Source organism: Vulpes vulpes, chromosome 9 (genome assembly GCF_048418805.1).
Source record: "Vulpes vulpes isolate BD-2025 chromosome 9, VulVul3, whole genome shotgun sequence".
In the NCBI taxonomy this organism is placed as follows: Eukaryota; Metazoa; Chordata; class Mammalia; order Carnivora; family Canidae; genus Vulpes; species Vulpes vulpes.
Genome location: NC_132788.1, coordinates 95,817,855 through 95,834,285, shown reverse-complemented (window position 1 = coordinate 95,834,285; position 16,431 = coordinate 95,817,855). Strand labels below are relative to the sequence as shown.

General features: G+C 43.3%; 1 protein-coding gene across 1 annotated transcript; it reads right to left on the bottom strand.

Annotated features, from left to right (window-relative positions):
- Positions 1-1,518: 1,518 nt before the first annotated feature.
- Positions 1,519-16,174, bottom strand: LZTFL1 (leucine zipper transcription factor like 1). The gene is made up of 10 exons (XM_025989233.2): positions 16,019-16,174; positions 13,554-13,678; positions 10,941-11,135; positions 9,623-9,683; positions 8,411-8,482; positions 7,099-7,164; positions 6,935-7,012; positions 4,063-4,239; positions 3,172-3,275; positions 1,519-1,984 (listed from the first exon to the last, which is right to left on the bottom strand). The coding sequence occupies exons 1-10, from the start codon at positions 16,019-16,021 to the stop codon at positions 1,966-1,968; spliced, it is 900 nt and encodes a 299-aa protein (XP_025845018.1). The 5' UTR covers positions 16,022-16,174; the 3' UTR covers positions 1,519-1,965.
- Between the last annotated feature and the right edge of the window lie 257 nt (positions 16,175-16,431).

Below are 16,431 nucleotides of genomic sequence, written 5' to 3'. Positions count from 1 at the left end.
GTGTACAATACCTGATCCTTAAGTAATGGAAGAGATTTTTGGAGAGAATATCCATCTGGGGCTAAAGAACTAGGCGGGTGACAGCTCTAGAAGGAACAGAGAATGAGTGACCTGAGCAGTGAGAGGGATTTGGGAGAGGATATGTGATAAATGCTGGCTGGTTTGATCTCCCCTCCCTCCTCAGACTCTTTTCATCTTTTTCAGACTGTCTTCCGTGTCCTTTTGTGGGGACACTGTCTGTTTTACCCTTTATCACTTGTTCCTCTGATATTGTAACATAAAGCCTCTAAGAAAGACAACAAATTCAAGGCTAGTATTAAAAGCTTGAATAAAAAAAAAAATAAATAAAAAAAAAAATAAAAGCTTGAATAAAAATAATAATGAGCCTTATCATCTGATCAGTAAACACATCCTGGTGAACAAAATCTTCATTTGTGCAAGTGGGATGAACTCTCTAAGCAGGCAGCACTCAGGGTGTGACACTCTGCTTCTGGAAATGCGAACAGTTACTAAGTGATGTGATAAAAGTCGGTCCTTTCTGATGCATTACTGTTTTGTGGACCTTATTCATCCTTACGGCATACCGATGCATTACATGACTGCAGAGATTGAGGCCTCATTTCTAATGACTTATCCAAAATCACTCAAGAAAAAGCAGAACCAATAGAAATATAATCAGTACCCCTTGAAAATGGGGTACATTTTACGTTTATGTTTATTTATTTATATGCACCTGCACCAATTGAATCTTAGGTCTGATAACTGATTTTATGTTGAATATAAGTCATCTTAAAGTGTTATTTTTTTTAAAATTTATTTATTTAAGAGAGAGAAAGATAGTGAGAGATAGCATGAGCGGGGGGGGGGGGGGGGGGGAGGAAAGGCAGGCTCCCCCAGAGCAGGGAGCCCAATGTGAGGCTCGATCCTAGGACCCCAGGATCATGACCTGAGCTGAAGGCATATGCTTAACCAACTGAAAGACCCAAGCACCCCAAAGTGTTATTTAACATGTAATTTTTTAAAAAAGATTTTATTTATTCATGAGAGACAGACAGAGAGAGAGAGAGGCAGAAACACAGGCAGAGGGAGAAGCAGGCTCCACACAGGGAGCCCAACGTAGGACTCGATCCCAGGTCTCCAGGATCACGCCCTGGGCTGAAGGTGGTGCTAAACCGCTGAGCCACCCAGGCTGCCCCTTAACATGTAATTTAAGAGAATATTCTGGAACATGGAAGTATAAAGATTATATTTATTCTCACTCTGGGTACTTTCTCAACTGTAAAGTACAGGATGGATCTGACTTCTTCATCCGTGATCCAGATTCATGATAAGTTGGCTGCAAAAAATGTCCCCCCGTCCTCTGGTAATTACAGCATTTAGCTAGAGAGACGGAAGTTAATCGAATCCTCGTGTTTGCTATTAATTTTCCTTATAATGGATATAAATGCTGCCTATAAAAGTTGGTATGCACACTTTCAGTGCATTCATATGTTTTTATGAGGAAACAGAGAAAATGAATCTGGTTTTGAAAAATAAGGTTTATTTTGTAATAACTATCTTTTAATAACTGTTTTTATTTTTACACTGGGGGAATGCACAAGAATAGATGATGCTAGCTTTAACATTTATTGAAACGGTGTATACTCTTTCTACTAATGTAAAAGGCCAAGGCTCTTCTTCCCACTCTAAACATCTTTTTTACTATAAAGAATTCTCATTGCATTGAAACTAAAACTCTGGAGCGCTCAGCAGAGGACGGCTGGCCAGAATCAGTCAGAAGGTCCCCTCTTCTCAATTACATAACTGAAATAGGAAGTCTAGTTCTAAATATTAGAAGCAAAGTCTATATATTAGAAAAATAAAGAGAGGGAAGATTAACAAACTGCTTCAAAATACATGCCTGAGGTGTGAAATAGCTTGTACTTTCACGTTGTGGCAGCTTCCAGAAGAAATCTTCTTTGAGTTTTAATCTTCAGGTTCGTACCTGGAAAGAGATTAATACTCCAGTTAAGACTGTAAACAGGGGCACCTGGGTAGGTCAGCGGTTGAGTGTCTGCCTTTGGCTCAAGGTGTGATCCTGGGGCCTGGGGATCGAGTCCTGCATCAGGCTCCTCACAGGGACCTGCTTCTCCCTCTGCCTGTGTCTCTGCCTCTCTCTCTGTGTCTCTCATGAATAAATAAATAAAATCTTAAAAAAAAGAACATAAATGATATCATGATACTTTTTGATGCTGTCATTGTTACCCAATGAGTTTCCTTGAAACCTGTGGTGGAAGTTAGAGACAGTCACGACCATACAAGGGGACTCCTGCTGCAGGTTGGACAAAGGACACCTTCGGGCTCCACATCTCTGGATCTGGCACTTAGACCCATGACAGCTCAGGACAATAGAAGCTCGGTCATCAACCAAGTTGTCAGATGTGAAGTGCTGAAAGGCCTATGTGAGGACTGGGTCAACAAAGCCCCTTCTCTAAAGACGAACTGGATCTGAGATTTCCTTCCTTGTGGTTTCCCTGGAGCCCTCATAAAGGTAAAATGGCAGCTGGGTTTCCAGACCAAACCGTGGAGGTCAGAAATGAGGCTGGGCAGCAGAGTCCATGCGGGCTGGGAAGACTGGCTGAGTGGCGAATATGTGGGCCCACTGCTACAGGCTTTCAACTGTGTGCCGAGTTCCTGTAACTGGACATGTCCCTCCCTGGGCAGCAGGCAGCTAGGGACCTGGTTCTATGTAGAGCACGGGCTGCTAAGCCATGCTGGCTACGGTACCCAGCCACAAGGACTGCATTCTCTAGCACCTAAATTGTCACTGAGGGCAGGCACCAGATGACCAGGTCTTAGGCTCCTACAAGGACACTCCTGAGGAAAAATGCCCAGGGATGCCCTATAAGTTTGCTGGGCTTCCCTCCTGATATCCTGCTTAAAAGGATCTGTTGCCAAGAGGAGCCTAGTGTAGCTGTGTGTGCCTAAGTCCTAGCTGAACCCAACGGAAGCCCTCGTGGGCAGGATGGAAAAGGCCTGGCCAAAGCTCCTCCGCTCTCCTCAAATGCAGGCTTCTAGACTAAATGACAGCAAGTACCCACTGGCCTGATCTCCCCGGACACATACTGAGATTTAATGAAGAACACACGTCAACCTGGCAGCGAGGCAAATCCAACAGTCAGCAAGGCTTACTTGGCCAGTCTTCTCCTCAGGTCTTTGATTTGGTCATTCTTCCTGGTGAGAATCTCTTTCATGTTTCGAAAAGCTGCTGTTTGTTGGAATTTCTTTTCTAATTCCTGCACAGTGAAAAGTGTCAGTTACTATGGAACAGTGCAGAGAAGTAGCACATCTCATAAGCGTGTACATTTTTGCTCTAATTTTGCTAATATTTTATATTATTTTCTCATTTCTATTATTATTTTCTGATTTCTTTTTAAAATTTACTTATACAAAATTAAGGCTATGCAAATTTTAAAAATACATTCCTTCAAAGGAGAAGTCAATACAACAGCAACACTGTCAGTATATAAATACAACATTAGCATATCACCGGAACATATTATGCCCTAGACATGAGAAATCTGTTTGAAACAGTAAACTACTTCTTAGGTGAAATAAACATGATCTTTCCCCCATATCCCAGTGGTGCCAGTACTCTAGGAGGAGGATTTTTTCATTCAGTTACATTTTAGCTCCAATATGCTTGAGAATTTAATCCCTAAACTGCAGAACACAGTTTTCTAACGTTATTTCATAGAAATTAAGAACAAGGGATAGAAAAAGAGAAGTCACCCATCCCTGTGCCAGGCTGTAAGAGGGACGGGCAACATGGGGGGTGCAGGGCAGCTCATGGAAGCTATCCGCGGAGGAGGCTTTTACCATTCATAGGAAGGAGTGGGGATTTTTTATTATCCTAGATCTTGCCCAAAAAGGAAGAATCTCAATGCCTAGAAATGATACATCTCTAACACGTACTGGCTAATACCCTGAGAAAAAAATAAGGCAAATCTGTAGCTGGCCTCCAACATATCCCTGAATTACACTTGTTCCTCACCTGGGTGGACACACACACACAGATCTGACCTTTTCAGCCATGCTCAGCTGCTCCTGAACCCTGAGTAGGTCATGCTTGGCTGTCACCAGATTCTCCTCCAGGGACTTCTGACTTTCTGTCTTGTCGTTAAGTGTCTTCTGAAACTCACTCTTCAAAGCAGCAACTGTGTTTTCCAAGTCATTCAAGTCTTGGGCTTTTATAAAATCCTATGAAAGATACATGCACAGACATAATTTCTTGTTGGCATCCTGGCTAGGAGCTGTTTTACAACAGTGGTTCAACATCAGGACATGAAAGCAAGTGTTCTGCTGTGCGCCCCGGTTTCCCCTGCCAACTGGGGGAAGCTCCTGCTCCTAGAGGGGAGTGGGTTGGCACCCCCCGCTCTCCCCTGGCCGTCCTGCATGGTGTGCCGCACGCGGCAGACGCTCAGTGGTCACTGATCTCCAAATATGTAAGATATCATTTATGAATTGCTGGAATTCCAAAGAGGAATAGGAGAAAGGTGAGATCCTAAATTTACAAGGTTGTGTGTCCCAGAGTAGGGACGGCGAACAAGTTTTGTTTTTGAAGTCGGGTTAGAAAAAAATTCTAGTGAAGAATTCTGAATGATGTAGACGGAAAAATAATAAACCTGATATAGTTTGTTATCAAAAATTTAATAGACCTAGTCTTAGTCACTATTTACATTAAGAGAGCCAAATCATTGCTTACTGATTATATGGTTTGGTGTTTGTAATATTTTAAGTTTTTTTTTTTTTGTATTAATGTGGTATGCATGTTTGCACACACTGTCAGCATAATAAAAACAGCCAGATCATATTTTTAACTAGGTAATATGTAATAGAAAAAAGTAATACATACTAAATAGGAAAATGGTCAAATTGCTAAATACGAAAATGAAGCAATCCTACTGACAAAATTCCTTATTTTTTATTTTTAAAGATTTATTTTTTCATGAGAGACAGAGAGAGAGAGAGAGAAAGAGAGAGAGATGGAGGCAGAGAAACAGGCAGAGGGAGGAGCAGGCTCCATGCAGGGAGTCTGACGCAGGACTCGATCCTGGGGCCCCAGGATCAGGCCTTGGGCTGAAGGCGGCGCTAAACTGCTGAGCCACTAGGGCTGCCCGTCACCTTATTTTTAAAATCTGGTCTTTTAAAAAGATTTTACTTCATTGCAGCTAGTGAAAGCATGTATACATTTTACTTTTGCCAAAATCTGAAAAGTAAAATTGGAACAAAGACCAAAATGGCTTTTAAATCAAATTCATCATCCAAAAATGTTTGCAACTGTTTAACTTTTGAGAAATTATAAAGCTGTTTTCTGGAGTGTGTAACTCTGTGTTTTATAAATCTATGGTCCTTTATGTATGATTGAAAATCATATTTATTTTCCTTTGTTTTTTTTTTTTAGCCATCTAAGAATCATCCTCCTATTTAAAAAAATACCTATAGATGAAATGATGTAATGTCTGTGATTTACTTCAAAAAACAAGATGGGGGATGCCTGGGTAGCTCAGGGGTTGAGCATCTGCCTTTGGCTTAGAGTATGATCCTGGGGTCCTGGGATCGAGTTCCACATCAGGCTCCCTGCATGGAGCCTGCTTCTCCCTCTGCCTATGTCTCTGCCTCTCCCTCTCTCTCTCTCTCATGAATAAATAAATAAAACCTAAAAAAAAAAAAAAAAAAAAAAAAAAAAAAACCAACATGATAGAAAGGGAGAAGTAGAGGTAAACAGGAAACCAGATTGGCTAAGCCTTGCTGATCAGCAAAGCTAAGCTGAGTGATGAGTACCAGGGGTGCGTTACACTATTCCCTCTCCTCTTGTATATTAAAATTTTCCATACAATTTTTCCATAAAAACATGTAACAATAAAAGTCTAATGAAGTAAGTCTGGGGACTGTTTAACAGACATTTGCAATGACAGTACAACCACTAGAAAAGCCAATGATGCATTGAAAATTCACTCTTCCAGTCTGGCTGATGTGAAATCTGTCATAGTATCTAGCATCAGTGGAGAGGCCACAAGGAACAGAATTGTAGACATGATAACTTCCCACAGGTGGAGTGCTACTCAGTCAACTGCTCAGATAGGCCTGGTGACCCAGCCCTGGATTTCAGCACATTACACGAATACCACCAGACGTACGTGGATTTGAAGATGCATAGCCGGTAAGTTCATTCTATTTTGTCATACTCACCGAAAGCCAACTTAATAATAAATTCTGTATAATAAAACTGAACACAAATCCAATTAGCTAAAAACTCTTTCTTCGTTTCCTTTCCCCCATTGTAATTGGAATGTCAAAACCAAAGGGGTAAGAACTTGAAAACAGTTAAACTTCAGAACATCTTATGTGCTAGTGGTCTCTTGGGACAGGTGAAGCATGTGAGCTGTCTACCTGCCCCTGTAGCCGCCCCCTCCCTGGCCTTTCCTGGAGGGGGATTAGATGGACAACAGTGGCATCCCTCTCAGGGAGGGGCAAAGACGAGGGGCATAATGAACAGTAATTAAGACTTCTTCTCCTTTTTTTTTTTAAAGTAGCTCCACGAGGGCTCTCCAATGCAGAGCCCAATGCAGGCCTTAAACTCATGACCCTGAGATCAAGACCTCAGCAAGATCAAGAGTTGGACACCCAACTGTCTGAGACACCCAGGTGCCCCAACACTTAAAGTTTATACCTTTATTTTACTTGAAAAACATGAAAAAGATAGCTAAAACTTATTCCACCTTTTAAAAAAACTTGAAATATAATTGACATGCCACACCCTATCATTTTCAGGTGTCCCATCATAGTGACTCTGTATTTCTGTGCCATACAAAGGGATCCCTGTGATGAGTGCAGTTACGCACCATCACAAAATTCTTACAGTATTATCGACTACATTCAAAACTTCTTTCACCTTTGTATTTCCTTGGTCAAGCTGTAAATCCTGTAGTGCTCTTTCTAGCTTTGACTTCTCATCTAATGCTTGCGTTGCCTATAAACAGATTTAAACAAAATACATTCAGTATTCAGTCTGTAAGCAACTCTTTCAATAATTTTGTTAAAGTATTTCTCAGTTACCTGTATTTCAATGGTCTTCAGCCTTGACTTCAATTTCTCGTTCTCTTCTTGAAGTCTTGAAATTTCCTTCGTGAGTAAATTCGAGGTTTATTATTTTAACTACAGTGTTTTTAATACTTGGAAGTGTTTCACTCAAAAATTTAATTGTAAAATTAAATTTAAATGACATAACAGCAGCTCAGACACCTGCATTCCCTAGTGGCCAGTGCTGTCCTGGTCCCGTCCAGCCCACTGCCCCCACACCTATGAGTCACCTGTGACTCTAAGCCTCTTCTCGGGTCTCTCAGGCTCCCTTCAGGCCTCTTTCCTCAGCCTTCTTCTCAGTCTCCCTCCCCTGCCACCTCTCATCTAGCTGGTCTTGCAACTCTTGGGTCTTTTCCGGGCTGACACAACATACCACCTGTACTTATCCCCAACATGGTCTTTATCAGTGCCACACTCTATGCCCAAGCCCCTAGATGCTTCTGTCTGAGCTGAGGCCAAAGGCCTTTGCTCCAAGCAGCTCCTTAATAAGAGTCAGCTTTGAGCCCAGTCTTCTTCCTCTCTATGGCTCCAACACACATCAGCCCAGTCAGACAGCACTGCACTCGGTGCCAAATCACACCAGCCTTCTGCCTCTCACTGCTGCCCATGCCATTCCCCTGTCTGCCATGCCCCTCTTCTTTCCTCTTTTTTTTTTCTCTTCTTTCCTCTGACAATTAAATGTCTTTAGCCTTCAGCCCAGCTCAGGGACCACCTTCCCTCAAAGTCTGTCCTCAGCCACTCATATCCATGCGGAAGGGTGTCTTCTCTGCCACCCTGGGGCACACGGGTTGGAATTCCCCTGTTTCCAGAATATTAATTCTCCCTTCTCAATGAGACTATAAGGCTTTTGAGACAAAAAGCTAAGCATTATACTGCTTTTTTTTTTTAATCTAGTAACATCTAGCACAATGTTGAGAATACAGGAGTCATGAAAAATATGTGCATATGGGTAGTTAATCTTTATAAATCTAATAAAAAACTCTATCACTGCTATCTTAGATCATAAGCTTCAAATAGCCAGCAATAAACACTGTCCAAAACGCCATGCCCTTCCTGTCGCCATGAAAAGATGCAATTAAGACTGGCTTCAGACTTTCTGGAAGGTGGGTGCCCTCTTTTGGTCCATGGGAACCACAGAGTAAAAGGACTACCGTGGACTGATTACCCTTGGTGGGCCAAAGCCTGAATCAGCCACCTCCTACCTCAATTTCTCCACCCTCCGGCTGTGCAGGCCATGAGAGGGCTAAGTTAGAGGGTCTGCCTTTCTCACAACAAGCACAACGTTTACCTTGTTCAGGAGTTCCGTGGTTCCACCGTCGTTAAGTGGAACAAGTTTTGGCTTCATGGTATCTATGATGGGCTGACACAAAATAAAGAAACCAAACCAAATTCACCACAGAAGAAAACACACATTATCACTCAACACTTGTACTTTCTAAGTGGAAAACACTGTGTGAAAACATATCCACTGGGATGCCAGCTCCATGGGGGGCACTTCTGGCGTTGGGTTCTCTGCAATGCCCCAGGGACTGGGACAGTGCCTGGCCCATAGTACCTCCAAACAAATTAGAGATGCAAGTGAATCCATCCTCCCATGTCCTTTTAAATAAATTCAGATGGAAGGGAAAGGAGGGAACAGAGGCAGGAGGCAAGGTGCTCGAAGCCAGAGCAGATCTAGATCCCAGTCTCTAGGGACAGGAATTTTAATGTATGGGGTGTGAAACAGACTTCCTCATGAACCCGAGCCAGGGAAAGCTGCCACAGTGCAGCTACACTGCAGGTGAAGAGGAGCTTGGCTAGGCAAAATACTCTAGCAGTTCAGTGATACGTGTTAAAACAGATGAATCCATGCCCTCTGACCCTGACACTTCTTAGCTAGAAATACATTCCAAAGGAATAACTGGAAAAATGTTTTGTATGTGTATGTTCATGGAATCAGCATCATTTTTCTCTTTGACACCAGGGAGCATTTGTGGTGCGTCTACATGATGCCATGTTAAGTGGTGACCACAAATAAGGAGAATGATTAAAAAGAGAAGCAGGTCACTAGTCACCACTAGTATTGTCTCCACTTGACAGATGAGGCAAACAAGGCTCGGCTGTCTCTGGCAACCCGCTCAAGGTCACAGAGTGGGAGAGACCAGCCAGAATGGATGCCCATGCTGTGCATCATCTGAGTAAAGAGTTTATATGGCAGGGAGTAGGATGAACTGTGGGGATTCTGTGTGTGTGTGTGTGTGAGAGAGAGAGAGAGAGAAAGAGAGAAGAGTGAGAGAGCACGTGTGCATGAGCAAGTGAGGAGACAGAAGCATTTTTTCAGTTCCTTCCACAGTGCTTCTTCTTTTGCCTGAAAATATGAGGTAATTACTGAATTCTGCTCCTGATTTGAATGTTTTTCCTTGACTTTACCTCTTTTCATTTTACCTCTGAATCCTCTTGGCAACTTGAGGATTTTAAATACTGGCTATTAAGATATGGACTTAGAATGACCAAAATTTACCTTTTTATTTGAAGATATAAATTCTGCTTTTTCAAATTCTGCAACTTGTTCTAATAATTCTCTTGAATATAAAAATATGAAAAAAAATTCATTAGAACAGATCTGTACCACACCACACACACACACACACACACACACACACACACACACTCAAGAATAAGGTCACTGGTAGTGATCTACTACAACATGGCAGGGAGGACAGAGCACCAGGAAGGAAACCTCACCATCTCAGAAATGGTACTTAGTTACTGATGGCCTGGAATCCCGACCACAGGGACCAAATTTAAATATTCTACAGCACCTAGTACCTTGCACCTACTGAATGCAATATAATTGTTAGAGCTAAACTACAGTGTCCATACAAATATGTCTGAAATTTGTCATCAACTCTGTATTTTTGAAGTGTAAGAGACAGATTGCTCTATGACATAATATACATCCATCATTAGCTAGTGGATATTCAAGAGAGGCAAACTGGTTTTAATAGAGTGGCCTCAGAAAATTGAATTTGTTCAGGTTATCTATGAAAAAGAGTATCATGGCTGCTGAAAAAGAATATGATCTACTTTGAAGGAAGAAAGGCGGGGACCCAACCACCTGATTATAGTCCCTTTTCCCTGCAAAGGTCCATGGGAACTGACTACACAAAAGCCCGTAGAGGGAGTGGCAGTAACCACTCTCCTAAGCTTCCTGGGTCTGTTTCTCAAAGTTTTCTGGGCAGTGGGTGGAGTAAACTGGTTTTCCTGCCACCTTGTGCTGTTCAGCTCCCTCTGCCTGGGCCAGCATGCTGCTCTCTATTTCAAGGCTATGTCAAGCTTCCGTGGTTTCTGGCCCAGTTTCTCTTAGACTAAGTTTTAATTTCATTTTACTTTTTTTTTTTTAAATTAATGAGCTCTTTGATACTGTCTAGATTATAATAGTTTTTTACATTTATTTTAAAGGTAAGTGTATAATTTAAAATGTAATTATTGAGAAATAAAATTCCTATCCTCCTGGTCTGAATCGATGGCATTTGAATTAAATTTTCATTATAATATAATCAGGCTGACCAAGAAATGCGCAGGAATAATAAGAGCCTATGAGGAATTTCATGGATCTCAAATGCATCTATAACACCTGACAACGGGAGAAAACAGAATTTTGAAGAGGTCGCTGAGTAGCACCTAAGAGCTCATTCAGTGATCAGATGCTTTGCTACCGACCTCCCCAAACCTTCTCATACCCCAGTTGTAGGAAAAGAAGTGGCAGAGACACTCACTAACTTTTGAGATCATGCCTGGGCCTCTCTCGTCCTAACTGCAGGTACGAATGTGAGTACCTGTTTTCGAGTTCAGAGATATCTGTCTGTAGCTTGAGGTACCACTTCTCGGCCTGTGAGAAAAGCTGACGCAGAAGTAGCACGTTGGTGTGGGCCGTGTTGATGAGTTCAGACTCCACCTCACTGTAGACCACAGCCTGCAGCCCACTCAGGACCTCGGAGACCTCATCTACGGTGAAGGTCTCCTCCACTAGCCTGAAAAACAACCACAGTCCCAGACTTCTGGATAAACAACCCCAACCATTGACAAAATAAAAACAAAACTAAGAAAACCCACATTCACGTCATCTGAGGGCTTAAGGGTTTAGAGTGAAAAATCTCTCTGGGGGCAGCCTGGGTGGCTCAGCGGTTTAGTGCTGCCTTCAGCCCAGAGCCTGGATCCTGGAGACCCAGGATTGAGTCCCACGTCGGGCTCGCTGCATGGAGCCTGCTTCTCCTTCGGCCTGTGTCTCTCCCTCTCTCTCTGTGTCTCTCACGAATAAATAAATAAAATATTTAAAAAAATATCTTGGGGAATTATCTTCTTTATTTATTTATTTTTTTTAATTATCTTCTTTATTAATAAAACATACCAAAAATAATTTAAGCTCAGCTAATATTTGTTGAAGCTCGTGATTTTTGATGTCTAGTGAAATGAGCAAATGGTGGGAGTGCACATTCTCTAAAAACAGGTACATGCTCAGAAATAGTCCTCCCAAACTTCCAAACTTTTGACTTTTTTCTTAAGTTTTTCAGTTAAAATTTTTTTTTTACTTGAATTTCTACTACAATTACTCTTACCATATTTAGTAGTTTCAAAAGTTACCCGGAAGGTATTATTTCTCCTTTCTTTCTTTTATTTGTCTAGCATTTCAATAATTGTATGAACTATTCATGTGAGAGTCAAGTGGCTATAAGAAAATCAGTGGTAATTAGATGTTAGCACTAAGGCCCAAATGAAAAAGAAATGGACTTAGTTCAAGTTCCTCTGAGCACTGTCAACTCATCATCATTAACAATAGCATTAAAACCCACTCTCCCACAGAACATTTGAATCAGGCGGGAACTTCAGAGCCATCTTCTTCCATCCTCTCATGTGACAATTGGGAATGTAGGCTCAGAGTGGGGAGGTGACACGTCTCTCATCCCACAGGGCGTGACTCAGCCCCACAATCATTTCCAGCAATCTCAGCAACAGGCCCAACTGCTGAATCCTGGGAAAGCGTCTGTGCACGGCTCCTACTTTCAAGGGCAGTTTGACAGGGAGAAAGCCTCTCCTCGCCCCACCTGCCCCCAGCTGCTCAGGGGGTGAGGACCAATGGGCCCCAGCCCTGGCTTCTCTTCTTCCAAAAGGACGATGATGAAGAGAAGGGCGACAAAGTCTTATCAGAGTTAGTCTCAAGTAGATGGTATTTGATTTACTACTCTTCAGAGTTTCATTTAACTAGATTTTAACCAGTCTAAAAAAAAAAAATCAAAATTTTAACTATTTTTGATGAAAATCCTTATTCGATATATTAACAATCTTCTTGTATGTTTTTTAAGATTTTATTTATTTATTCATTAGAGACACAGAGATAGAGGGGGAGAGAGAGAGGGAGAGACACAGGCAGAGGGAGAAGCAGGCTCCATGCAGGGAGCCCGACGTGGGACTCGATCCTCGGTCTCCAGGATCACACCCTGGGCTAAAGGCGGCGCTAAACTGCTGAGCCACCCGGGCTGCCCAATCTTCCTATATTCTTTAATAGAACATACTAAATCTCCTTAGAACTTTTCATTTGGCAACACAAGTTTATAATTATGAACATTTAAGGTACTCAGTGTATAAAGTAAGCACTGAAGTACCTTCTCTGATTTACAGTTGGGCCAGTGAACCTGCTGCTTTCATCTGGGGAAACCAGCTGACCAAATTACATTAGTGGGTTGAACAGATAACAGTGGACAGCTGACAGTGTCTGCTACTGAGTGCCATGCATGGCTTTATGACACTTGTAGCTCACCTGGAGGCCTGTGCATTTAACGGTGCCAAAGTCTGATCCCCAAATAATCTGACGTCTCTTGATTATTTAGTCATTTTTTCTTGTTTCCCCTATTTTTCTCTATATTAAACATGTATTTTGCGTTTTCTACAGACTTTAATTATACTCTATGACTGGTTCAACCAAACTAGTTATCTACTAACAATTTGTTAGTTATGGCTTTTCATGGTTTTCTACTGTCCCCCCCCCCGCTATGATTTCTTCAATATGAACTGTAGGGATTTTCTCACTAAAAGCCATGCCTTATGGCTCTAATCCTTTAATTAATAACTCAGGTAATTAAAGTTCTAGGATCTTTAATACATCAAGCCAATCATTAACGTACATGTACTTCACTACTTCTGGACAGCTCTTCTGAAACTCTGTAAACTCATAATTCTCATATGTGTATGTTTGGTAATAGATTGCTCCCACCACAATAATCCAATTTCTTGAATTTCACCTATTCGTGAGGTGTGATGTGGCTACTCTCAGTGAGTAACTGATCAGGATAATCCCAGCAACAGTTTGTATGGGCTCTGCTACAGCATCCCCATTACAGCTCCCAGAAAGGATGCATGTTTCCCCTTGGGGCGTCTTTAGACTCCTCTGATACCTGCTCTCCTTGAGGTCTTGGAAGCAGGAATCTACAGTTTTGAGTCTCAGGCCTCTTTTTGAACGAGCAAATCGCATGTAATTGATAACTTCATTTTGATGGTGCTCATTTAGGCCCAACTCTGCCTAAAAGAGAGAGAAAGAATCGTTAGTCTTTAATATGTGATGAAGCAATCAACAATGAAAATATACAAGATGTCCAGTGGTAGTGATTGCTAGATGTTCACCAAATTCTGTTCTTCCCTTCTTCCCAGTTAAATGGCTGCCCAACTATACTTCCCAGCCCTTCCTGCAGCTAGGTGTGGCCACATGACTACTGATCAGTAATGGATGTGAGCAGAAGAGATGTGGGCCATCTCCAAAGCCCGAGCCTTAGGATGTGGCCATGTCTTTGTCACACCTATTTCTCTGTTACCTGGAGGGGTGGTAACTTTGCTGAACCTTGAAGAGGATAATTCCCTAAGGGTTCAACAGACAGCAGGATGAAAGGGATCTATATCCCTGACTGATTCTGTGGAGCAGCATTGACCCACAGACTTCAGATGAGTAGAGAGATGGCCGTTAACCGAGAGAAATACCCTTCTGTATTCTTTAAGCCACTGTTTTTTGGATATCTACTACACCAACTTAACCTTATCCTAGCTGATACAGCTTTAAAAAATATATTTGGTTTTGAAATAGTTATTAATTGGGTCTTTATTTTAAACCAGATGAGAGCTTGACAACTACGAGCTAGAGATTAATGAAGTTTTCATCTTATATAGCTATGCTGAAAAGGATGTTATACAACTGAACACCTAATGCAGGGACTAAATGAGCCAGGAATGATCTTTATTTTAAGAATAATGATCTATCATATCTTATGGGCTTCCAATGGGAGACTAGGTCTAGCTTCCGAGCCTCTTTTTTTCAGGCTTGTCACTATGGGTGCACGGGGTCGGGTTGTCTCAACTCCAACACTAACACAACTGCCAACAGTAAGGCCACCGGGCCTGATCTCCTTCAGCTCCCAAGATGTTCTTGGGGGCTTTTCTGCATCCACACACTTCCTCCCTGCAGTCTCAATTTCCTTAGGACATATGTCTCTAAAGGCCAGAACCTTGCCCACCTGGTTCCCTGAGGTACCCCGTTCCCAGTACTAACTAAGCACAGTGCCTCACAAGCAACAGACACCTGCCAACAAATGAACTTAAAGACCTCCTTTCGAAGGTCACTTCTTCATTGGGCCTTAATGGGTTCTCTTCCAAACTCCTGGAGGACTTGCCTAACCAATTATTCTCCCCTCTCAACATTCTACAAGTTTCTTTTTCCTTCACACTATAGGGAAGATCATAAAGATAAACCTCATTCTTGCAAACAAAACAAAACAAAACAAAACAAAAACCACCTGAGAATCCCTCTAGCTACCCCAGTGTTTCTCCAGGCCCCTTCCACCTTTCCTATCCTCATGCTATCTCCTACTCCTTAAACCCATATGCAACTCAAATTGCTTTTGCAAAGCTCCCCAGTAACTTTTTTCTTTTTTAAAAAATATTTTATTGATTTATTTGACAGAGAAAGAAAGCACAAGTGGGGGGGGGGAGGTGGAGAGCAGCAGAGGGAGAAGAGAAGAAGGCTCCCCACTGAGCAGGGAGCCTAATGTGGGGTTCAATCCCAGGACTCCAAGATCATGACCCGAGCTGAAGGCAGATGCTCAACCAACTGTGCCTTTTCTTTCTTTCCTTTTTAAAAAAATGATCACCTGAGAGCTTTTATTTATTTAAAAAATATTTTTTAAAAAAAATATAGCTGACCCACAATGTTCGATTCGTTTCATTGCCGATGTATTTCAGTGGCCCATGTCAGTGGTGCCCCCAACTCTGGCTTCAGTCCTTCTTCTGAACACTAAGCACTGGTTAAGTAGGGCTGCTATTTAAGCTGCCATTCTACATCTGCTGGAAAGATGAACGGAGACGTTTTAGCATGTGGGACAACTGGCCTTTTCGGAACAGGTCAAAACAAAAGAAGGATCGCCCAAGTTTCTTGGGCTGTAAAGCGGATGGCGTGGATTCTTATAGTCGCCCTCGCATCTGACAGCCGGATTCCATCACGTTCTCCCTCCTCAATCCGTTATGATACGTAACTGTTCATGCTGCCAAAGGGTGTGTGTGTGTGTGTGTGTGTGTGTGTGTGTGTGTAAAAACTTGGGAGTTTTCGGAACGGAATGAGAATTCCGCCTGCGCCTTCTGCCGGTGGCCGTTCCCTCCAGCTCCCTCCACCAGCCATCTTCGAGGTGAGACTCGGGCCGGCCGGCCAGGCAGGAGCGAGGAACGACATGACGCGGCGGGGAGAGGCTGCTAGGAGCCGGCGGGGCTGCGGCCGGCCAGGACGGCCCAGGAGCGGGCTCCGCCCGGCTGCAGCCACGCCCTCCCACGGCCCCAGGTCGGATCCTCCTCCGCGCGCGGCGGCGCCCGCCCCGCTACTTACCATGGCGGCGGCGGGAGTCGCAGCCCAGGGGAGCGGGAGAGGCCAGGCGGAGATCCACCGAGCCCGGGGTCGCCGAGGGCGGTTGGGCCGCAGAAGATGCGGCGGGAGGGCAGCTTGTTTAGAAGCCTCCGGTTGCTAATGGGAACGGGGGCACGTGATCCGAAATGATGCATTTTTATTGGTCCTCAAGATCACGCGACAGGAAGCTCCGTGTGACCTGCCGACCGCCGCATGCGCACTGGCTTCCAGAGGCCGGAACTCCCGCCTACCCGCGCCACGCCGACCAGGGAGCCGGCCGCCGTTGCCAATGGTAACGGGAGGCCGCCTGGACCCCCCACGTTGGGGCGCGCTCTGGAGCTTCGGTGTCTGCGTTGCTCGGAAGGGGTGTCACTCCCTTCCCGGGTTTGGTGACC

Bases quoted from the DNA above. Each gene is read 5' to 3' on its own strand.
- LZTFL1 (XM_025989233.2), bottom strand. The intron at 11,136-13,553 runs GTATCAGAGGAG...GTTGTTTTTCAG, and splicing joins CAAGACCTCAAGGAGAGCAG to GCTAGTGGAGGAGACCTTCA. The intron at 3,276-4,062 runs GTCAGATCTGTG...TTCACTGTGCAG, and splicing joins AGCTGAGCATGGCTGAAAAG to GAATTAGAAAAGAAATTCCA.